The sequence below is a fragment of the Aythya ferina genome (genome assembly GCF_964211825.1).
Source record: "Aythya ferina genome assembly, chromosome: Z".
In the NCBI taxonomy this organism is placed as follows: Eukaryota; Metazoa; Chordata; class Aves; order Anseriformes; family Anatidae; genus Aythya; species Aythya ferina.
In genome coordinates, this window is record NC_140299.1 from 1,987,297 (window position 1) to 2,008,420 (window position 21,124).

The window sequence follows — 21,124 nt, forward strand, 5'->3', positions numbered from 1 at the left end:
TTTCTTGGAAGAGCAGACTTGAAACATCTTGACTAGGAGCTGAGACACTGATTAAAGAGGAGGCTGCTCTGGGATACACTGGACTTGTATCACAGTGCTCATAAATTAAGAATAGGGAGGTTCTGCTTTGAGAAAAAGCTTCTGCGGTGCCTTCATCCCTCCTAAAAGTGCGTGTTTTTTTTTTTTTTTCAGTTCCGCAACTCGCTGCACTTGCTCATGGAGACCCTGAACGCCACCACCCCGCACTACGTGCGCTGCATCAAGCCGAACGACGAGAAGCTCCCGTTCAAGTGAGTGGCCTTTCGGATGGGCAAACGTGCTCAGCTGTGAAGCAACGAGAGTGTTTTGGGCTCTCTTTTCCCTTCGTAATTTGGTTCTGTAACTGGAAGGTCCCAGCGGTTTGCTGGGATCTCTCCTCTTGGATTTCATCAAGCATTGGGTGTTCCTCCTGCCCCTGAAATGGAGGCTAAAACAGATCCTAGGAATTCATTTTTACGCTCTGTAGATACTGGGTATGCTGCAGCACATCCTCGCTTTGCAATCATAGGGTCTTTGCAATTTCATCTTCAAATTGCTTTGATTTAAATAGTAATAGGAGCAAACACCGGGAAACAACAGGAAAAGAAATAAAAATGCGGGGACGAGCGGTGTGCTTGCAAACTGGTTTGTAAAGTGAGCAAAAACGTCTCGGTGCTTCCAAAATAAACGTGGCCAAAGCAAAAAAAAACATGACTTGCATCAACTTCAGGCAGATTTCCAGGTGAGGGAATAGCTGAAGCAGAAAGCTGCTCTTGATCTTTCTCTGCAGTTCAGAGGCGCATTGCAAGCCGTGAATGCTGCGAGCAACTGGCTGGTAGCCCCGCTTGACCTCTTAGATAATGGATTTGTACCCGATTTTGTTCCCTGTAAGTGCAGCAAAGCCTGGCCGTTGGTACGCGGGGACCTCATATATCTCCTTGTAAAGGCGCTGCCGTAAACTGCAGGTGCTGACATTTCAGAAAGCAGGGTTATAGCTAAGTCATAACCAGGAAGGCATTTCCCTCCAGCTGATGCAATGCAGCCTGAAGGCTCCCAGTGAGCACGGAGCCACTTTGGAGTGCAGACAGGCCCCAGGAAGCTTCCCCAGCTTGGCTCCTCTCCCCCTGCAAACAGCAAAAGCAGCAGGATTAATGGTTAGAAGATGGTAAGGAACTGGCTCGCGGTTAACAGACTCGTTAGATGATGAGTTAACAGGTCCGGAGAGCACTGCGTTAGCTGTCAGGGATTCCAATTTTACTCCAGTTACTTTCTTTAGGTGAGGTAAGGAAATATTTTCCAAGCTTGATAGAGGCTCTGCAAGGAGAACTGGCTTAACCTTTCCATGGGTTGTTTCAAACACTCAATTTCCTTACTCAGCTGAACTTTCAGCCCATCCTTCTTCATTTTTTTTTGCCTTTAACTTCCCAATTCGTTTTTTTCACCTGATGCTCAAGATCATATCGTTAGTATCCCTTTGTAAATGCACAAGCTCCTGGTGGTCAAGGTGCAATAAATTGTCTGAATGAACGTAGCTGTGCTTCTAGCACCTTCGGGTTAGCAAGCACCAGGAGGATAATGCTGTTTGTATCCGAGCAATGTGTCAGGATTGTCAAAGCTCAGGATTTTGGGAACGAAGGGCAAGCCAAAATACAGACAGGAGTTGTTCAGGAGGAGCATGCAGGGGACTGTCTGCAGCCAACGTCATTGCAGAAGCCAAGATGTGCTGGAAATGGTGGAGGATGTTCTGGGTCATTCCTTCCCCATTTATGAGCCAGAACACAGTAGTGCAGGTATCTTATCCTTGGGGCTTTTCTTCAAGGCAGAGCTCTTCTCCTCACCCATCCTGGATTGCTTTATTGACTCTTGCTTCTTGACTCTTCATTGCTCTCGCTGCCACCAGCTTGAGGAGTTTGCATCCTTCGCATGACTGGAATAAAACCATTTGTTCGGACGGAAAACTCACGCCTGGAAAAATCTGGCAAATACTGGGATGGCTGTGAAGGATTCTGCATTTCATAGGCACTTGTGCTGAAAAATACACGGTGCCAGGAAGAATTAGAGAAATGAAGCATCAGCGTCGCTGCACTGAGTTAGCATTGAAGCTATCTTGTAGCTCGCAGAGCACTTGATGTTATATGTTCATTATTCACTGCAAAAATGGAGACCTTCTTATCTTACTAAAGCACAACATTTTTGAGCTCATGGGAACATGTTTTTTTTTTTTTTTTTCTAAAATGAGATAATTGAGCCTGGAGAAGAGAATGCATTTAACAGCAGCCAGGTTTGTGGTGGAAGGCCAGGAGGCAGTGGCCACAAATTGAAATAAGAGGTTGAGATTGGAGGTTCAGACAAAAAAAAATTGCTTGTGCAACCTCCATCCTTTGAAGTTTTCAGTCCTTGCCTGGATAAATCCTGAAGCAACCCCGTTTCTGATCCTCACCCTCCTTCTGGAGACCCAGTGCAGCTCTGAGGGCCGAAATATCTTGAATTTTCAGGTGACCCCTACCAAAGCCCCAAGTCTAGAACATAAAAATCACTCTTCTTGGAAAACTTAACAGTCTCCAAACCCATGGGACCTGTTACCTACTTGTTTTTCATTTGGAATTTAATATATCCGATTTATTTTAGAGTTGAATTGGCTTTCTTTCTGGAAATATCTCGTCCTTATAGCAAAAGCTATCCACAGATGCATGGTTTTCTTCAGCCCCTACACCGAGGACGAGAGCAGAGCTTTCTTCCACAAATTGGAAACTAATTCATGTCCTCTAAAGAGTTAGTGTCAAGCTGATTGAAGTAATAGTAAGTTTTTTCTCCCGGCATAATGCACCAATGGGTTGTAAAGGACTGAATTTCCTAATGTGCACCGTGTGCTCAAAATTTGACGTATTGCAAAGTATTTTCTCTATTTTTTCTGTATTTCAACATTTATGTTTTTGTGATTGATGGCTTGGATTGCCTTCTCACCATGCTCATCTCTGTCCTTCATATCTTTGCAGGTTTGACCCGAAGAGAGCAGTGCAGCAGCTGAGAGCTTGCGGCGTGCTGGAGACCATCCGCATCAGCGCCGCGGGCTTCCCCTCCAGGTACCGTGCTGGGATTTCGACGTGGTGCTGGGCTGTTGGAGTGCTTTGCTCAGCGAATTTATCCAGGGAAAGGGAGCAGAAAACGTCTGCAGGAATATTTATATTTTTCTCTGGCTTCAGATATCTGCTACCATAGTCATTTCATCCAAAAAAAAAGAAGTGAAAAATAAAATTGATTAGAGTTGCAGAGAAAGAAAATAAGGGTTGACAATTATTATTGCAGGGTTTCACACAGCACGTCCAAAGTATATCGGGCTCGAAAGCCTTGCGTCTTCAAAAAGAAAGGTTACGGGAAGTGTGGCTCTTGCTGGTTGTGATGTGAAATTCGAGAGAGGTTTTTAGGGCCTAATAAATCAGAAAAACATAAACTGTAAATAATGCCTGAAAGCGGCAAGGGTGAATAATTCTAAAAATGCATCAGTAGCACTTTAGTGCCAAGCAGCTTTGTGTTAATGTCAGCAGAGCCATCAGCCCTTTTGTGTGGAATAAAAGAGTTATAAATACGCCTGGCAAGGAGCTGAGTGTGATGGTGAGTGCCACCAGAATTTCCACCCCCAGATTTAGGAAGGAGCATGACTATTGCCTCCCATCTCCCGCAGTGTCACAGCAATGGGGATCGTCTCTTGAGCCCTGAAACCCTCCAGGTGTTTGTGGAAGTTGCTATTAATTTATATGATCCTAAATAATGTGATCTCTGAGCTCCTGTTTCTTTTTTTAATTTATTTATTCCATCCTTCGTTAAAGTAGCTGTGGGGCCAAATCTGGCTGGCTGTCCTCTTGCGGTGAAAGCCCTAAGACTGCTGTGGCTTATTTTAGAAGAGGCCACGAAGGCAGTTTTATGTCTTTAGGTTTAATTTTCCCAACGACTGATAGCATTTCTCCATCTCTGCCACGAAACTCCGGGTAGCTCAGACCCTATAGCGCTAAACTCGACGTGTGGTTAGTAACTGGAAAGGGGGAAAGGAGAATACAGCAGCACCTGGAGACCAGCCAAGGTCTATTTATGACAAATACTTGACCACTGTGAAGAAAAATTCAAAAGGGACCTCCAGTGCGAGCTGTTTGTGTGCTTTTGGGTCCGCTTGTATGATTTTGGCTATGGGGTCTTTTTTTTTTTCCCAGGACACTACGAGTACAAAACTCTTCCATCACTGCAACTTGTCAGCTGTTGTTCTTTCTCCAGGGGGGGAAAAAAAAAAAAAAAAAAAAAGGTGTAAATAGCTATTTCAGCTTTTTGGCGTGACCTTCTCAAGATCAGTGTTTGGGATGCCTCAAGGAAAGATTTTTCTTTGTTTCCCTGTTTCCGCAACATAATCGTACACGGAAACAGCTCTACGCTACATAAAATGTTCACTTTGGGCTCTGGTAATTGCTTGCTCATCAAATTCTGGCCTTGAAAAGCCCAAACAAGGAGTTTATACGTTGAAATGTTTGTCTGTGAAGGCTATACATTTAGATTCCTTAAAATAATCCTGCAAAACTTGAAACCGTTGTGAGATTTTCTTTCACTCAGGTGTCTGTAAATCACTTTCAGAGCAAGAGATATTTTTTTTAAAGAAGTTTTATTGGCGAAATGGGATAAAACGTCTAATTTTTGTCTTGGAGTATTTACATCCAAGTGACGGGTGACTTCTGAGATCGATGGGGCTTTGGGTTGGAGATCTCTGGACAAAGCCACCTCCTTTAATTACTTCCTACTTCTCCATCACTGTTATTTATGGGTTGAAGAGCTGAATATTTTGAGGCTTCAGTCATCTTTTACCCAGTTCCTTTGATGAAAAACAAACCCAACAATATTTTAATACAGTTTTTAGCCTTCCTCAACCCGCATGAGATGTGACAAAGCTCCTCTGAGAGGCGAAGCCTCGTGCTCTCCACTTTGGGCTCGCCTGGCTTTCTTTTCTCATTTCCACGGTGCGCTGCATTCGGCAGCTATCGCAAGTAAATTGCAAATGTATTATTTGGCTTGAAATGGTACGCAGCAGTTAAGAAACGCATTTGTTAGCATGCAGAGATAGGACACTGATGAATGGACTGTCTTGGATGTGTAGATAGTCTATCTGTCATCATCTTTCAGGGGCAAAGCATGGAAGATGTCTCTAGTATAAGCCATTTGTCTTCTTTTTGTAGGAAAAACTAGCCACATAAAGATCAGTCTATCGAAAATGAATTGGTGCAGATCTCCATGAAGAGCAAAATACTCCTTTAAACGTGTTTTTCACTTGCTTATTAGCAGAACTCTCAATCTTCCTGCTGGTTTCTCGTCAGTGCTACAGGAAAAAGAGTTGCTTTGAATAACATTGAATCATCGCAGCCTCTCGGAGATGCCAGTATCGTACTCGTTAGGTAGGATCTTGATTGCTCAAGGATTCCTGGCGCTTGGCCGCTTCCTTTGGTCGCTGGAGCTGCCTGTCAGATGCTGCGTCTTTGTAAGAGCTCGGTAGGAAATCACAGCTGCTAAACTCTGCAAACATTAAACAGCCATAATTGGAATGTTTCACGGGCGTCCTTGTACACAAAATCATTTTTTTTTTTACAATGTGCCTTTAGCCACTTTATAGTCTTTTCAGGGAAACAAATCCTGTAAATGACTTTGGCCACCAGCAGTTCTGTTTGCACACTCCCCCCAGTCCCAACAAAGGTAATATCTATAGTGTTTTTCTTCCTCGTTCTGCTCTTTGAATACCTTCCAGATAATTTCAAGCAATGCCAGCCTGCATGCTTTAGAGCTAATTGAAAGGCAAATCTGTTCCGCTGCAGTAAACAAGGCAAGAGAAATTTTGTCCCTGCATCGGTTTCCAAAATAATTTTGAGTCCAGTCTTGCCTCAAATATTCCACCCCCGTGCCCCCAAACACTCTTCAGTTCCTACAGAAATTGAGATATCGGCCACCTCCTGTGCTGCTTCCCCTATTGACCCCTTCAGCCCCTCTGCTCCCAGGAACAGCCCATTCGCTTTGCACCCCCTTGAAATTCACCGTAAAGCCTCCAAGTCTCATTCTTCAAGCCAATGGATACAGGATTTAATTTGTGGCTTGCATTATGCTTTATTTCATCTGTTTAATTCCAAGACGTTGCTGGGCTTGTTGACCAAGGCTCCAGCTCCTGGCTAAACCAAACAGCCTCCTCGCTGCTCGAGCCCCAAAGAGTTGTTTTTTTCTCAAGTTTAAGCTATTTTCCTGTGTCCTTCCATTCCTTTTAAAAAAGAGGAGGGAAAAAATAATCAACATGTAAAAATATGTACAGAAGACCATGGAGAAAGTCCACATCACCCAAAGCAGCAAGTTTCAATACTTCTGCACAAGAGAAACCTCTCGTAACATTGGGGGATCACGTTCGTTTTCCTTGAAGCACGTAGTTGTAAGGTGATTTTATGCTGCTTTGAAGCAGAAATGGTTTAACCAGCCACGTTGCATCGAACCTAAGTGCTTTCATTGTTTCTTTCTGCGGGGAGAGCCCAAAACAGCTCCTGTGAACCTCTGCAGCTTTCCTCTGCTCATTAACTGGGACTGCAGATACCGTGGTGCAGCTCCTGATGGACCACCTGAGCCCGGCACAAGAGCTTTTCCCTTGCTATTCTGTAGACACTAATTAAAATGATGTGGAACTCAGGACTGTCATCTCCTGTTAAATCAGTTGGGATGGCAGGAGCAGCCTCGCTGCAGCAAGAGAGAAGCAGTTTTACACCACGGAGGCACGGCGTGTGGCAGCAAACCTCTGGGACGTGTGGCTGGGGTGAGGTAGGGCACCGCAGGATGCTACCAGGCAGTCTTAAAAAGTGAGTTACAGGGCCAACGTGACAGATGGAAAGGAGTGGAAAATCACTTTTGATCACCACGTGAAGCAAGAGTGAGCAGCTCTGAAGACAAATCCTCTCTATGGTGATTTATGAACTGGCTTTGAGGAATTTCTGCAGGTGTCTGAGTTTGGGTTATGGGTCTCTGGCTAGTGAAAACTCAATACTTGCCCTCATTTGGGGGTTTGCCCATGCAGAATAGGGTGAAACCTCCAAATCTGGCTATGCCAGAGCTACCCAGAGCACTCTGAGGTTGGGAAATCCTCATTTTTCTGACGCTCATCACAACTCCCCTCTTACTCCAGTCTCTTACCTTGTGCTTTAGGTACGATGCGAAGGACTCTAGCTTTTTGCTGTTGCCATGTTCTTTGAAAATGGCTTTTTTTGCAGTGTCCCTGTGCAGGAAATTCATTGTTTTTATCAGTCTGGTTTTCCTTCCCTGCTGAATTTTCTGGACAAATGTGAAACTACTGGCTATGTGTTTTGAAATATGTGTTGTATCCCCCCTTTTCTCAATCCTTAGAATATTTTATTTTGGTGAAGTGGAAAAAAAAAAATAGAATTAGGTGGAATAACCCCCAAATAAATGCATAGCCAGGGCTGCTGGGCTGAGGAGGAGATGTTTCTGTGTATTCTTCTCATTTTGGTGATGCTGTTTTTGCGGCCATGAGGGTGAGGTTCAGGCACACGAGTGGTTTCATTGAGTGAGGGCACAAATCAAGATCTCTGCAGTTCTCTCCCATCTCCTTTCAACGTTCATTTGCGTGTTTTTTTTTGGAAATAACCATGGGTGTACTTGACAGGGCTGGAAACACCTAGCGTTTTAATTAAAAACTCAGGGTTTGAGGGGTCCATAACTCACTGTGTTAATTTGGAGGTCCATAACTCACTGTATTAATTTTCTTTCTCCATTGCTAATTACACGGGGTTGTGTGAGTTTCAACCCTGACTCCAAATGCTTTATTTTGTAGGAAACGATGCCTGTCGCACAGATTAATCCTGCCTATCTCTTGCTTTCAGGTGGACCTATCACGACTTTTTCAATAGGTATCGTGTTCTAATGAAGCAGAGAGACCTCTCAAAGAATGACAAGAAGCAGATCTGTCAGACCCTGCTGGAAGACCTCATTAAGGTGAGCTGGGACTGAGTCTTTAGCAGCAATTTTTAAAGCACAGAAGCTTGTGGCTTTGGTATTTCTGGGCTGGGGGAGTCCAGAGTCTGCCATGACTGTAGGTGAACCACTGCCCATCTCCAGAAATCTCATCCCCCCAACCTCTCCTCCTGTATGTGGCTCGCCACACAATAACTTCTTGATCTTGATGCATGGGAGACTCCTAATAGCCACTTATATGTTGAAAAAAATAATAATTATCAATTGGAACCTTTTCACTTTACATATTTAACCAAAAAAGTTATCGTCACGTCTCACCAACACCTTACTACTCAGACTCACGTGTATTATTTTAAATTGCAAACGTGCAGACTGTTGGCCCAAAATGCACGTAGGACCTTTGGCAGGTTTTAATTTTTCACCCCTGCTTTCCTCATAGGATTTTGAGGAATTTACTCGCTTAGGTTCCTCTTTCTGCAGAGGTTGTTCGCCTTATGCGCCGGGCGCTTGGCTTCTCAGCTGTGGAGTCATTTGCAGCATGTGCAGAATTTTGCAGATTTAAGCCCTAATTTTTTCTGTAAAATAAACCTTTTCTTGAAGTCTCCTGCACTTGCCTTGCTGTGTAAATAAACGCATTCAAAATTTATGGAAGTTAAGATTGAATCCTAGTGCTTCATTTCTCAGTGGTTTTTTTGGAAGCTGAAATTGTTTGGAGTCTAATATTATGTTTGTTACCCAGCTGAGAAGAGAAATTAGCTGATAAATTTGACTCCAGATTTTGTAACCTGTATCTAATGAGCAAGATAGACTAAAAAAAAAAAAGAAGAAAAAGAATCATGTTTGCCTTAATTAAATTTAGTTTCCTTTATGCTTTTGAAAAGGATCCAGACAAGTTCCAGTTTGGACGTACCAAGATCTTTTTCCGTGCAGGCCAGGTGGCATATCTGGAGAAACTGCGAGCGGATAAGTTCCGAGCTGCCACCATCATGATTCAGAAGACGGTGCGGGGCTGGCTGCAGAGGATCAAGTACCAAAGGCTGAGGCGGGCTGCAATAGCGATCCAGCGCTACGCACGCGGGCACCTGGCACGGAGGTGAGTCCTAGGAAGCCCTCCAGGGACCTTCCCTGGTAAAAGAGGGGTTTGAAAACATTTCTGGGCACTCGTGTGGCATGCGGAGGTACCACTCTGGTGAAAGCTGCCGTGCCAAATTCACACTCCTGGCCTCAACCTCTTCTGCTCTTATTAAAGGCCAGTGATCAAAATTCCCAGCCTCCAACTGTATTAATTTAATTTCTGGGTGCTGGGCCAGGGTAATAACGGAGGCAGCTAGGTTATAATTGGATGACTAAAGCACTCTGAGATATTTAGGTGGGAGTGTTTCACAGAACTAATATTTTTTTTTTTCTGGAACTACCACTGGCAAATGGCATTTGGACTGGGTAGCGAGCACTTTGCTAATTGGTATGCGCTCATCTTCTGCAGGGACCAGGCTTGTGCCTCCTTGGTACCCAAGGGGAGTTCTCGGAATTGATTTACTGTATTCCTCGTAATGAGAAAAATCACTCCAAATCACTGGCGACGGGGCTATTTACAGTAGGGCATGAGAGAGCTGGAAGTTTAACTCTCTGTGTGCAGGAATTTCAGGCGTCCTAGTGCTGGGTTTCCGTAAATAATGCTGTGTTGGAGAGTAGTGCTGATAGCAAACGTGGGGTGGGTGTGAGGAGGCAATCAAGCACTTTTTTAGCATCCCAACACATGGGTCACTGGGCATCCGTGCCCCTCGTTCGCATCAAGCACTGCTCTTCTCCCACATCCAGAGCAGCACTTTTCAGATAGGAACAGGGAGATTGGATTCAGGGAATGGGTTGGGTTAGAAGAGACCTTAAAGATTTCCTATAAGTCACTCTGTATTTTGGAAGAACATCAGAGGTGCCATTTAAATTTGCTCTATTATTTGTGCTTGTGAAAGGGACTGGAGAATCTGGGGATGAGAAGGTCTCAAATGAGCAAAGCTGGGCAGTTTGATGACCTTTATTTAGAGCTGAGCAGAGATGTTTCTAGCTCCTAAAAGTCCACGTGCTTCTCAAGGCTTGTGGACCTCTTGGTTAAAGAGCTCTTAACTTTGAAGTTAAAGCAATTGAGTCCCAAGCAGTAAGAGGAAGGTTGGCAAAAAGGGGAGCCACAAAAAGTGGCTCAAATGCCTATAAAATCCTTCATGCTGAGAGCAGTAAATGAATCATAAATTCGGCAAAACAAGCTAATTATCGGATTAAACGGAGGTTTTATGGGCGTTTATTAAGCTGTGTAACAGCAAATTGAACACGAATTCAGTCGGAGAAGGGGAGCAGCGTGTCGCTGAGCTGACCACATCCCTCATTATTTACTCTGTATGAATTGCTTGGGGTTCTGCTCTTGAATGTCGCCAAACCAGTGCACACCGGCTTAAATGTCAGATCAATTTGCTGCACTTTTCCTGGAGCTGGTAGATACCCGGCGTGTTTTATAGTTCTGGAAGTGGCGGAGCCAACCTGGGCATTGATCGGCTCGAGTATTTCATGCAGAGAGTTTAAACTCAGGGAAAAGCTGCAAAATGTTTGTTTTTAACGCTGTTGAGGAATAAAGAGGTGTGTGATTTCTGGTTCTGGTGCACCCAGGAGCCATGAACGTTGTCTGATTGCATACAAGTTCCCATTACCCTAACGAAGACATGCTCTCAGCTTCTCTTTTCTTAGTCTTACTGCTGGGGTGGTCTCTCCTGAACACTACCAAGCTACTTTGGGACAAAAGGTTTTCCTCACCATAAGGTTTAATACTCGTTGTGACAATACAGGGAGTTTATTTTTGATTGCTAACCTTTTCCCCGTGCTTTGCAGGCTTGCAGAGCACCTGAGGAGGACGAGAGCTGCCATCACCTTGCAGAAGCAATACCGAATGCTGCGCATCCGCCGAGCTTTCCAGAGGGTCCGCAAGGCAACCATCACCATCCAGGCTTTTGCTCGGGGCATGTTTGTCAGGAGGATTTATCGCCAGGTAGGGCTCCCCAGACAGTCTTTGCGTTAGAAACGAGTAGGAAAATCCTTTATATTTACCTCCACGGCACTGCACAGCGATTCATTTGCAGTGAACGTTTTGATGTTTTAATAAGCCGACCGCCTCAGGTGTTTCTGGAGCGCACACGTTGATGGCATTGCCATTTAAAGCAGGGAAAGCAGAAAACGATTTTGGCAGCGGCACCTCCGAGGAGAAGCTAAATGAAGTTAGTCACACAAATGCCAGAAGGCGTTGTGGAAAGCTGGAAATGTCATTCGGTCCAACCCATGCTCGGCAAAAACTTCCCTGTCAAGCAGAAGTTGTGTCGGAGCCGTGCTGCAGGTGCCATTTCCAGTACGACAGGAAGACTGGTGGGGTCTGTCATCGAAGGTGACAAGTCGTTTATTGATAGAAATCCCTCTTTAATTGTTTCTCTCCATTAGCTTCCTGCGTTTAGCCAGGAGCTGGAAGCACAGCAGTAGAAGTTTAATGACAGCTGGTGTTACCGTGACAGCCCATCTCTATACAGAAACTGAGAACAGCTTTGGGAAATCCTCTGCCCACTTTCCAGATCCAGCTTTATGCTGATTGTCACCGAGTCTTGTTATGTCTGAGTGGGGGGTCACGGGGATGCTTGAAATCAGAGGCAAGATGAGCCAGGAGGGGAGAGCCTGGTCCTGGAGGTGATGGGGTTACACAGATGTCCCCTAGTCACCCACCAGGATCCTATTTACCCTCTTGTTTATGATTATTTATGATTGTTTCAAGGCCAAGAGGGTCTTGAGTCGTTCAAGCAGGGTGGCTCCTAAGACTCAGTGTCACAGAAATTGAAGTATCCCTTCCTGGGTATAAAATAAAATGCAAAATAAAAGCTCCTGTCTCCAGCCACCACCTTTAGCACCTACCGGGATGCTCCTACTTGGAGGACAAATCCTTTTGAAGGAATTTGGGAAGTGCTGGGTGCCGCGTGGCAGCCAAACAAGGACCGCTGCCACCTTGCGGGTGCCCCTTCTCCCCTGATTTCTCCTTGCTTGTGTTTTAAAGGTCCTCGCAGAGCACAAAGCCACCATCCTCCAGAAATACGCCCGTGGCTGGCTGGCCCGCACCCGTTTCCGACGGATCCGAGGTGCCACCATCGTCCTGCAGTGTTATTACCGGCGCAGGAAGGCCAGGCAGCAGCTGAAGGCGCTGAAGATCGAGGCCCGCTCGGCGCAGCACCTGAAGAAGCTCAACATTGGCATGGAGAACAAAGTGGTCCAGCTTCAGAGGAAGATCGACGAGCAGGTAGGTCCCGAGCCGCGTTGGGGCTGGCGTGGGCCTGCTTCCACTTTGTGCCTCTCCGTTTTTCCATTTCTGGGAAGGATTTTGTCTTGTGACAAGGTCTGGGGAGGCCAACGTGGTGGTAGCGGCCTTCTCCTGGCCATATATTTGTAAGGGTAGGGTGCCACCACGAATGCCTCTTAGATCTTGGGTCTCCACCTCGTGTCTGAAGAGCACAAGTTGTGCGATAATGGTTGTGTGAGCTGCCCAGAAGGAAGATAAAATCAGGAAACTTGGAAAACCATCACTCGAAAAGCCCAGCCAGCAGCTTGGAAACACGTCGGACAATTAGGATGTGTCAGGAACCCACACCCATCACGCTCAGTTTCCTTGCAGCCTTAAATCTCTCCCATCCCCGTATGACAGTTGAGGTCCTGCGATGAAGAAGATGAAAAATGACTGTGCGTTGGCTCGGATACTGCAGAGTCAAGCCACTTGGGGGATTCTGGCCGCTTTCCTTGCTTGTATTAATTGGCCACAGCGTGTGCGCCGCAGTAGTCTGACATTTAAACTGCAGGGTTTAATTTTCAAATGCCTGCTTGCTTGCTTAGGCTTTGCAGAACTGTAGCTAAGAAGAGGAAAAAACTTGGGCAGAGGGTTTGCTATACACTTATGGACCAGAAATCTCGTTGATATGCCTCTGCTTCATTTATAGGTGGAATTAATTACCTTTTAATCTTTGGTTAAGGTTGGTTTTCCTGGGGGGGGGGAAATTGTGAAAGCAGCAGAAAGGGAAGAAGGCACGGGGGGCTTTTAAGCAGGCAGAAATAACAGGCTGGGGCTCTTCGCCATCTCCCTCAATCTCTCTGCAGATGGTTTTGAAGGAGGTACTTTGATGCTTTCTGCGTAACTTCTGCAGGAAAGCTCAGTATTACTCCCGACGGCCTGTCCAGCGAGCTAATTTTAACCTCGTTTCAGGGATGACAGGCTTCCCTGCGATGCTTTGGAGGTGCTAATGAGCATTGTTGCAGCAGGATTTAACATCAGCGCGCTGGATTTTGTTTCCTGGCAGCAGCGAGTTTTGTTGTAGCATGTTTTCCCTGAATTTCCCCTATTTCAGTCTTTGCTGATCTATAAACACGACCTTTTCAAATAGCCATTAGCTTTTAAGAAAATACATCGCAGGTAACCCGCAGAGCTGTAGTTGCACCTTTATCTGACTAGCCGTGGAAGAAAACGTTTCTATTTCTGCCTCTTTAGCTCACGCATGGGTAGAGATACGCCGTGCTCAGTGCGTCCCTGAAGAAGAGAAGATCCTTCTTCTCAAACATTAAAACCTATTATCATATATCAGCCGCTGCTCGCACACTGGGCCTGTTTAATTCAGCTTCTAAATCACGAGAGGGACTGTTGCACACACGAGGAAGGATTAAATCTGTTTTCCTAGAGAATATCCCAGCGAGAGGGGGTACATTGGGATGTTTTCCAGGGGCCAAGGGGCTTTTGCTGAATCCCCTTTGCTTAAGGAGAGGGACAGGGACTGAAGCACATATGGATGATGAGGAGAAGACCCTACGTAGACCTGGAAGATAAAACTCTCTACTTTCATATTTGTTTTTCTTAACCAGGCTGCACAGTTCTTGGAAAACTCTGTTGTGCTGGGACTAATGGGGGCCTTTGGCTCTGTTGCAGAGTGCTTTTTGCACTTGAGTTTGTGTTCTTGCTTATTTGAACCCCATGAACACCTTGAAAGAGGACGAAGTGGTAGCTCAAGATCTGTCTTTGCTGCTTTACTCCTTGGCCTGACCAGTTAAAAAAAAAATGTATGTCAGGAATTCTCTAGTCTATCGAGTTTTATTATTTTATTTTTTTGAGGGAAAAGGGGAAAAAAAAGTCACAAATGGGCAATTTTTAACTGTTTTGCCTTCTGACTTCGCCTCCACGTGGCACGAGCCTTCCACACAGTGGCCTGAGCCCAGTCCTTTACAATTACTGAAACCTTTCAAAAACAAAACTTTAAAAGACTGGTTATATTTTTTTTGGCTGGATCTTGCTTACGGTGTTACTTTCTTCTTTTTTGGGCCGCAGAACAAGGAATACAAACTTCTGAACGAGCAGCTCTCTACCCTCACGTCTGCCCACTCCTCTGAGGTGGAGAAGCTGAAGAAGGAGCTGGAGCAGTACCAGCAGAGCCAGCAGGGCGATGGCAACCAGCTCGTCAGCCTGCGGGAGGAGATGGAGCACCTCCGGCTGGAGCTGGAAAAAGCCCACGGCGAGAGGAAGGTGGTGGAAGACAGCTACATGAAGGAGAAAGACCTGCTCAGAAAGGTGCGTGTGTTAATCATGTCCTATCTCGTGTAGGTCTCTTGCAGGTGAAAGCTTTGCAAATCTGAAGGGGGAGAGCCTTAATTTTCTGTCCTTCAAATAGGAGAGAAATCCTTCAACTGGGAGAAAGAGAATTCAGTGTGGAGAGTTTTTAATATATATATATATATTTTTTTTCAAGCAAAAAGTCCAAATGCACATTTTACCCTGAATTACTTCACCGGTTTTCTGAAAAACCTTCACACCCATGCTTGTCACCTGAGGTGTGGCTTTAATTTCCTGCTGGAAATAATTGTGACTGCTCGATTTAAATGAACGAGCCTTCTGCAATTGTAATTCCAGAACAAATGCTTTTCTTGTGACAACCTGAAGGTGAGTCGCTTTGAGGTAGGGGAAAAAGATCTGGGATTAGGGATCACCTCCCTCTGTCTGAGGGCACTTTTTGCACGTGTGCTTGTGCGTTGCCCCCACGTTGGAGGATGTGGACTCGGTGGTTTTCGTCTCTCTGACCCCAAGCAAAGGGATCCTTTTTGTCCCGGGGCTCAGTTTGTTAGCTCAGGCTTTTAGAGCCTTGTTGTGGTTTAACCCAGCCTGCTCACCCTCTCCCCTTCCTCTCTGGGATGGGGGAGAGAAACGGGAAAGTGAAGCCTGTGGGTTGAGATAAAGACAGTTTATTAAGACAGAAAAATAATAATAACAATAATAATAATGATGATGATAATAGTACTACTACTAATAATGTGTACAAACAAGTGATGCACAATGCAATCGCTCACCACCCGCTGACCGATGCCCAGCCTAACCCCGAGCAGCCACCCCTCACCCCTATCTATTGTTCCCATGACCCCAGATGGGATGGAATACCCCTTTGGGCAGTTTGGGGTCAGCTGTCCTGGGTCTGTCCCCTCCCAGCTCCTGCTGCACCCCCAGCCTGCCCGCTGGCAGGACAGAGCAAGAAGCTGAAACGTCCTTGGCTTGGTGTAAGCACTGCTCTGCAACAATTAAAACATCGGGGTGTTATCAGCACTCTTCTCATCCTAAGCCAAAAAACAGCACCCTACCAGCTACTAGGAGGAAAATTAACTCTGTCCTAGCTGAAACCAGGAGAAGCCTGAAAGGATGTTTTATTTTGAAGGTGATGCGCTGGGGAAAACCGGCTTCTCTCTGTTCTTGATTGCAAATCCCCCTCCAGCACTCAGAAGAAAGGTTGTTTTAACAACCCAAGAAACGCTTTCAAAAAGCAGAAAACCAAAGCAAAAGCTTTCCCTTCTTGCAGCAGTGCCTATGGCTGAGTAAATACTGTGTAGCTTACCACGTTGATAAATGGTTTAATTATAAACCACAGCGGTTGTTTCCATTTCTAACGGGGAGTGCAGGCTCCCAGCTTTGACGTGAGCTTCCAATTGCTCCCTTCAGTTCCTCAGCAGTGGGAAGACCTGAGAAAAAGCCAGGGAAACGTTGTGGTGATTGCTTTGATAAAAGAAATGCATTTCGTGCCAGAAGTGCCCTGGAAATGGCTGGCAGCAGGAGATGGGGCGAGCAGGTTTGTGGTCCTGTGCTGGAATAGTTTCAAAAGTGATGCTCAGAGGCTGGATCTCACAGCTGGAGGTCCAGACCCTGGAGGAGAGATGGTTTTAAACCTGCTCAGGAATTTTATCACCTTCAGTGACCGGTTTCTCATAGAAAGATGGGCAGGAGGTGCAGAAGGCACCGGTGTCGCAGCAGGGCTCTGGGGCAAAGCTGTAAAAAGGGTCCAATTTTTTGTCCAGTGTTGTCTTCCAACCATCATAACTTTGTCTTCTGGGTAAGAGAGTTCATTATCAGCACCTACTAAAGAACACTTATAGAATAATCCCATCATCCCTTATCTTTTCCCTGCTGGGATAAATGAATCGAGTTCTTCTCTGTGCTATTGCAGCATAGGTTTTCCTTTCCTTTGTGTTATGGTTCCTCTCATTATTTTTTTTTAATTTCTTTTAAGAATTCTTCTGAACTTGAAGGCATCAAAGCTGATCTAATGTCTGCCAGGGCATTTATTCGAAGTGATACAAGAATGAGGGGATAGAGTTAAGTTGTTGGTGCAAAAATCATGATTCAAATCATGCCTCGGTTCCCACCATTTAAAAAAACAGGATTTTTGCATACCTTAAAACATCTTTTCTTCACTTTCTTGTTGTATTTTCAGTCTCCAGCTCTCCTACTGTACATAGAGATGCGTGAAATCGTAGTCACAGAGCAAATGAATGGATCAGAGAGCAAGGGGCAGTGGGATGACACTAGTGAATGGATCAAAATTCATGAGGACGAACAAAATTACAGCATAGGAGACTGTCAGCTTCAGCCCAGTGTTGCTGTTAGGTGACAAGTGGTATTGTTTCTCTTCATTTTAAATAAAGAAGTAGTAGAAAAAAGGTAAAAGAAGCACAAAAACTGTTTAGCAGGATTCAGTTCAAGTTTTCGTTACTTTTTGCTAGGCAATTGGGGGTGTTAATAGTGGATATACAAAGCACACACCTTGCCTCGTTGAGCTGGAGCTTCTGCAGGGGTGTAAAGTGATTTTTTTTTTGCTTTGTTCCGCAGCGTATCTCCGACCTGGAAGAAGAAAATGCCCTCCTGAAGCAGGAGAAAGAGGAGCTTAACAGCAGAATCCTCTGCCAATCGGAAGGTAAGAAGAAAGGTTTATGGCTTGGTGGTTCCTGTGTGTGTTTCTCTGGATGTGGAAGGCACCTTTCAGAGTTAGGCAGTGGCTGGCTGAAGCTTTCCAGTGCTTTTTTGACAAGCGTGGGCACAGCTGAACCTCATCACCCCCAATACCTGGGGTTTCGATCGGGTGCATGAAATGAAGTGCTCCCAGGGAGAAGCCTGACCTTTCTGCTTCATGGAGGGTGGGTGTTTTGAAATGGATAACGAACATTGAAAATGATTAGGGACCTGAACTTGATCCCAGCAGAGCAGGAAAGGGAGCATTGATGCTTCTGGCTTAGATTTAGCTTTGGGTTCCTATGTGTTCAGTAAAAACGGTGCCATCTGTTAGATGCTGGTGGCTCTCTCCTTACTGGTTTTCATGGACTTACACTTGCCTGGTTTCTCAAAAAGGGGAGAGGAGCAGATTTCCTTCCAAAGGGGAGTTTTTAAAGAAAGAAATTAATTTTAATATAAAACACTCTTAAGCCTGCAGCCTTACCAGGGTAAGTGGTTGATGATTATATGATAAAATAAAAAAGATGCTGCTGCTGATTTCTTCCTATGTCCAATCTGGTGGTGGGAAGAAGCAGGCAGAGAAGTCTTTAAATGCAGTTACCATCAAAGACAATTCTTAAACATCAATATATTTCTGTTCTGTGCCAGCCTGTTTGCAAGTGGGTTTATGGCCAGCCTGTGGGAGCTGGAGCTGGCACGCCTGAGCCTTGCAGAAGAGCCAGAGCTGTTCCAAATAGCAAGGAGTAGGATCTAAATGATAAGCCTTTAACGACTAACAAATGCTCATATGTATTTTAAAGGTTCTTGGCAGAGAGTGCTTTGTTAATTAGTCAATGTTATTGCACGTGTTTACAAGAAGTTCCTTTCAGAGATGAAGAGCACGATTCACTGTTGGTGTTTCTTATTTTGAAGATGAATTTGCACGAAGCACAGCTGAGGAAAACATCCAGATGAAGAAAGAGCTGGAGGAGGAGAGGTCTCGGTACCAGAACCTGATAAAAGAGTATTCGAGGCTGGAGCAAAGATATGACAACTTGAGGGATGAAATGACCATTATAAAGGTAATGAAGCTGAAATTATTCTCTTTTGTCCTGGCCATCGTGTTGGTGCTTGGATAACGTGGCTTACTCATCCCCAAAACACGTGGCAGATCTGATATTGTTGTGTGGTTTGGGTTTGAGGTTTCTAGGACCAAATGTTATTGCTGAAGCCAAACCATGTGTGTGTCTTGCAAAAGGATGCTGATATTTTACACTGTCTGTTAACAATTTGGAGAAACCCGTGAATCACAGCAGAAGCTGGCACCTGCATCTTGTTTTCCGTTTGGTTTCAGTGATGTTCACGTGCCAAGTGGGTGTTGAATTTGGAAAAAAAAAAAAAAAAACAAAAAAAAACAAAAGCAAGGCATGAGAATTTCAAAGGGCAGCGTTTTTAGATTCAGCTTTGCTAAAGTTTTAGGAGAACTGCTGAAAAAGAGCTGATGGTTAGAGTGCTGCTGGGTTAGGTGGAAGGCTGAGCGTGTAAAGGGAGCCCCGTGGGGTTGTGTGAACAGAATAATCTTGAGCTCAGCTTTGCATGTTCTCACTTAACAGGCATCTGGTGTCATGAGCAGCCTGTAATTCATGCAGGATTTTTAAAGCGAGCTTCTGGATCCCTTTATATTTTATTTTAACGTATGCCTACGTGTTAATATGAGCGTTATGGTAGGGCACAGGAGCCAGAAATTAGAAAATAGAGACAGTCCAGCCTGTCGTGAAGGTAACCTTACAGTACACAAATATTTGCTCTAAGAACCAGTGCTTTGTGAGGAATCCTTCCTTAAACACTGAAGGCGTTGTGTATCCGTGTCGCTCCTTGACAGCAAGCACCGGGGCACAGGAGGAACCCATCCAACCAGAGCAGCTTGGAGTCTGACTCTAATTATCCATCGATCTCCACCTCTGAGATCGGAGACACCGAGGATGTGATGCAGCAGGTGGAGGTACGGCTGCTGTTCTGTTATTTTTGTGTTTCTGAGCTGCTCTGAGAGCATTTGGTGAAGCCAACTTCATCTTATAAACCGTGGCTTTAGCATAATATCAAGGCAAGCAGTATTGGCCATGCTCTAATATTAAATGTTCAATTAAAAACCAACCAAACAAAAAAAGCCCACTAATTAAAAATGCTTGATCCCCTTCTAGCCAAGTATTTATCTTTTTAACTAGGCCTCAAGCAGCCAGCTTATCTAATGGACGTTCAATAATCAATAATTTATTAAAACGGGTCGACTGGGACATTAAAAGTCATTGTTTAAAGAGAGTTTCTTCTTCAGGAGGTTGGGACGGATAAAGCAGCCATGGACATGAGCCTCTTCCTAAAGCTACAGAAGCGAGTGAGGGACCTCGAGCAGGAGAGGAAGAAGCTGCAAACCCAGCTGGAGAAGAAGGAGCAAGAAAGCAAGAAAGCCCAGGTAAGGGATGCCTTTGAATTGGTAGGAATATTTCAGGTTTATAACTGGCTTGCCTTGGTTGCCTGAGGACACAATATAGGAACTGAGCTTTAGGAGCACCAAGGTCACATTAAAAGGCAGAAAATCCATCGAGGAAACGGAGAGGAACTTTTTTTTGGCAGCTGATGGCAATTAGACGAGAGAACAGATTTTTTTTTTTTTCTGACAAAATGCTTATTTTAACACATTTAGGACAGTATCTCAAGTGAGCCTAAAGATAGAACGGAAAAGGTTCAAGAGGGTTCTTTGGGAGGCGATGGAAACCCAAAACACATTTCAAATCCCAGTTCCTGTGGCTTTTGTGACCACATCTGGCAGGGATTCATCACAGGCTAAAACAGTACAATAAATCAGAAATAACAAGATAGGAAAAATACACTCTGATAGCAGCTTTCCTCTGTTTTGCAGGACAGGGGCTGCCTTTGATATGTTCTTTCTTCCCTATGGAACCAAAGCTCTTTCTGTATTTTGGGTAGTTTGCCTGGAAGCCATTTAAAACAAATAAAATTGCTGTTAGGGACAGCTTGATGGTAACTGAGAGGCAGGACTCGGCCCTGTCTTGTCACTGAAATGTGAAAATTCATCTCTCTAGAAAATGAGCGAGCTCATTTATGGCACGGAGGGAGCTTTTGATGGCAGTTTGTGTGTAGGTTTTCCCCTGACATCTGTAACCAGAGCTCCGAGCTTCGTTATAGGGCAGTGTGTGGGGAGATGATGCACGCTGGGTCTGTGCTTATAGGGTCCTGAAGCAATAAACGTGCTACTATATGAAACCCTAAGCAAATGCCTTCACTCTTGGTTGCATAATGGAAGCATCCAGGGCTTCTGGTGCTTTGTTTGGCAATTATTTTATTTATCTTCAGTGTGAGATCTATTGCATTTGTCAACAAACACATAGGAGGCTCAACAAAAGCCTCAGTGGCAATTATTCACTTGGCTCACCAGATATTCCCACTGATCCTCCCTAGCAGCTTGCAGGAGATGTGTGAAATGGGAAAGCTGCAATAAGCCACGGTTTTCAAGATATTAACAAGAAATTAAGCCATTTTCTCCCCAAGCAGCCCCAGCTACGTGGAGCTGGGACTCCATCTAACGCCAATTAATAACATTATTCTCGCTGAGCCGGCTGGTTCAGCCCGATAAGTTCCTCTGGCTCCTCTTTAATACCAATTTCTCTCTTCAACCCCTGCAGGTAATCGAGACGAAGACCGAAATGGCTTCGGACCACGAAGATTTTGCCTACAACAGTCTGAAGGTGAGCGAGGGGCTCATACTCGAGAGCATACCTCTAGCAGCAGCTTTTTCTGGCACTT

The 21,124-nt window shown here is 45.0% G+C and overlaps 1 protein-coding gene across 2 annotated transcripts in view; it reads left to right on the top strand.

Annotated features, from left to right (window-relative positions):
* Nucleotides 1-21,124, top strand: part of LOC311427556 (unconventional myosin-Vb-like) — a 69,231-nt gene that overhangs the window by 30,895 nt on the left and 17,212 nt on the right. For both annotated transcript variants that reach the window (XM_084504993.1, XM_084504992.1), the window contains exons 16-27: nt 193-290; nt 3,015-3,101; nt 7,917-8,028; nt 8,889-9,100; nt 10,882-11,038; nt 12,083-12,322; nt 14,387-14,626; nt 17,204-17,288; nt 18,236-18,384; nt 19,185-19,304; nt 19,635-19,772; nt 21,004-21,066. In XM_084504993.1, the coding sequence (XP_084361119.1) occupies nt 193-290; nt 3,015-3,101; nt 7,917-8,028; nt 8,889-9,100; nt 10,882-11,038; nt 12,083-12,322; nt 14,387-14,626; nt 17,204-17,288; nt 18,236-18,384; nt 19,185-19,304; nt 19,635-19,772; nt 21,004-21,066 (1,701 nt within the window). The remainder of the gene's footprint in view (nt 1-192; nt 291-3,014; nt 3,102-7,916; nt 8,029-8,888; nt 9,101-10,881; nt 11,039-12,082; nt 12,323-14,386; nt 14,627-17,203; nt 17,289-18,235; nt 18,385-19,184; nt 19,305-19,634; nt 19,773-21,003; nt 21,067-21,124) is intronic.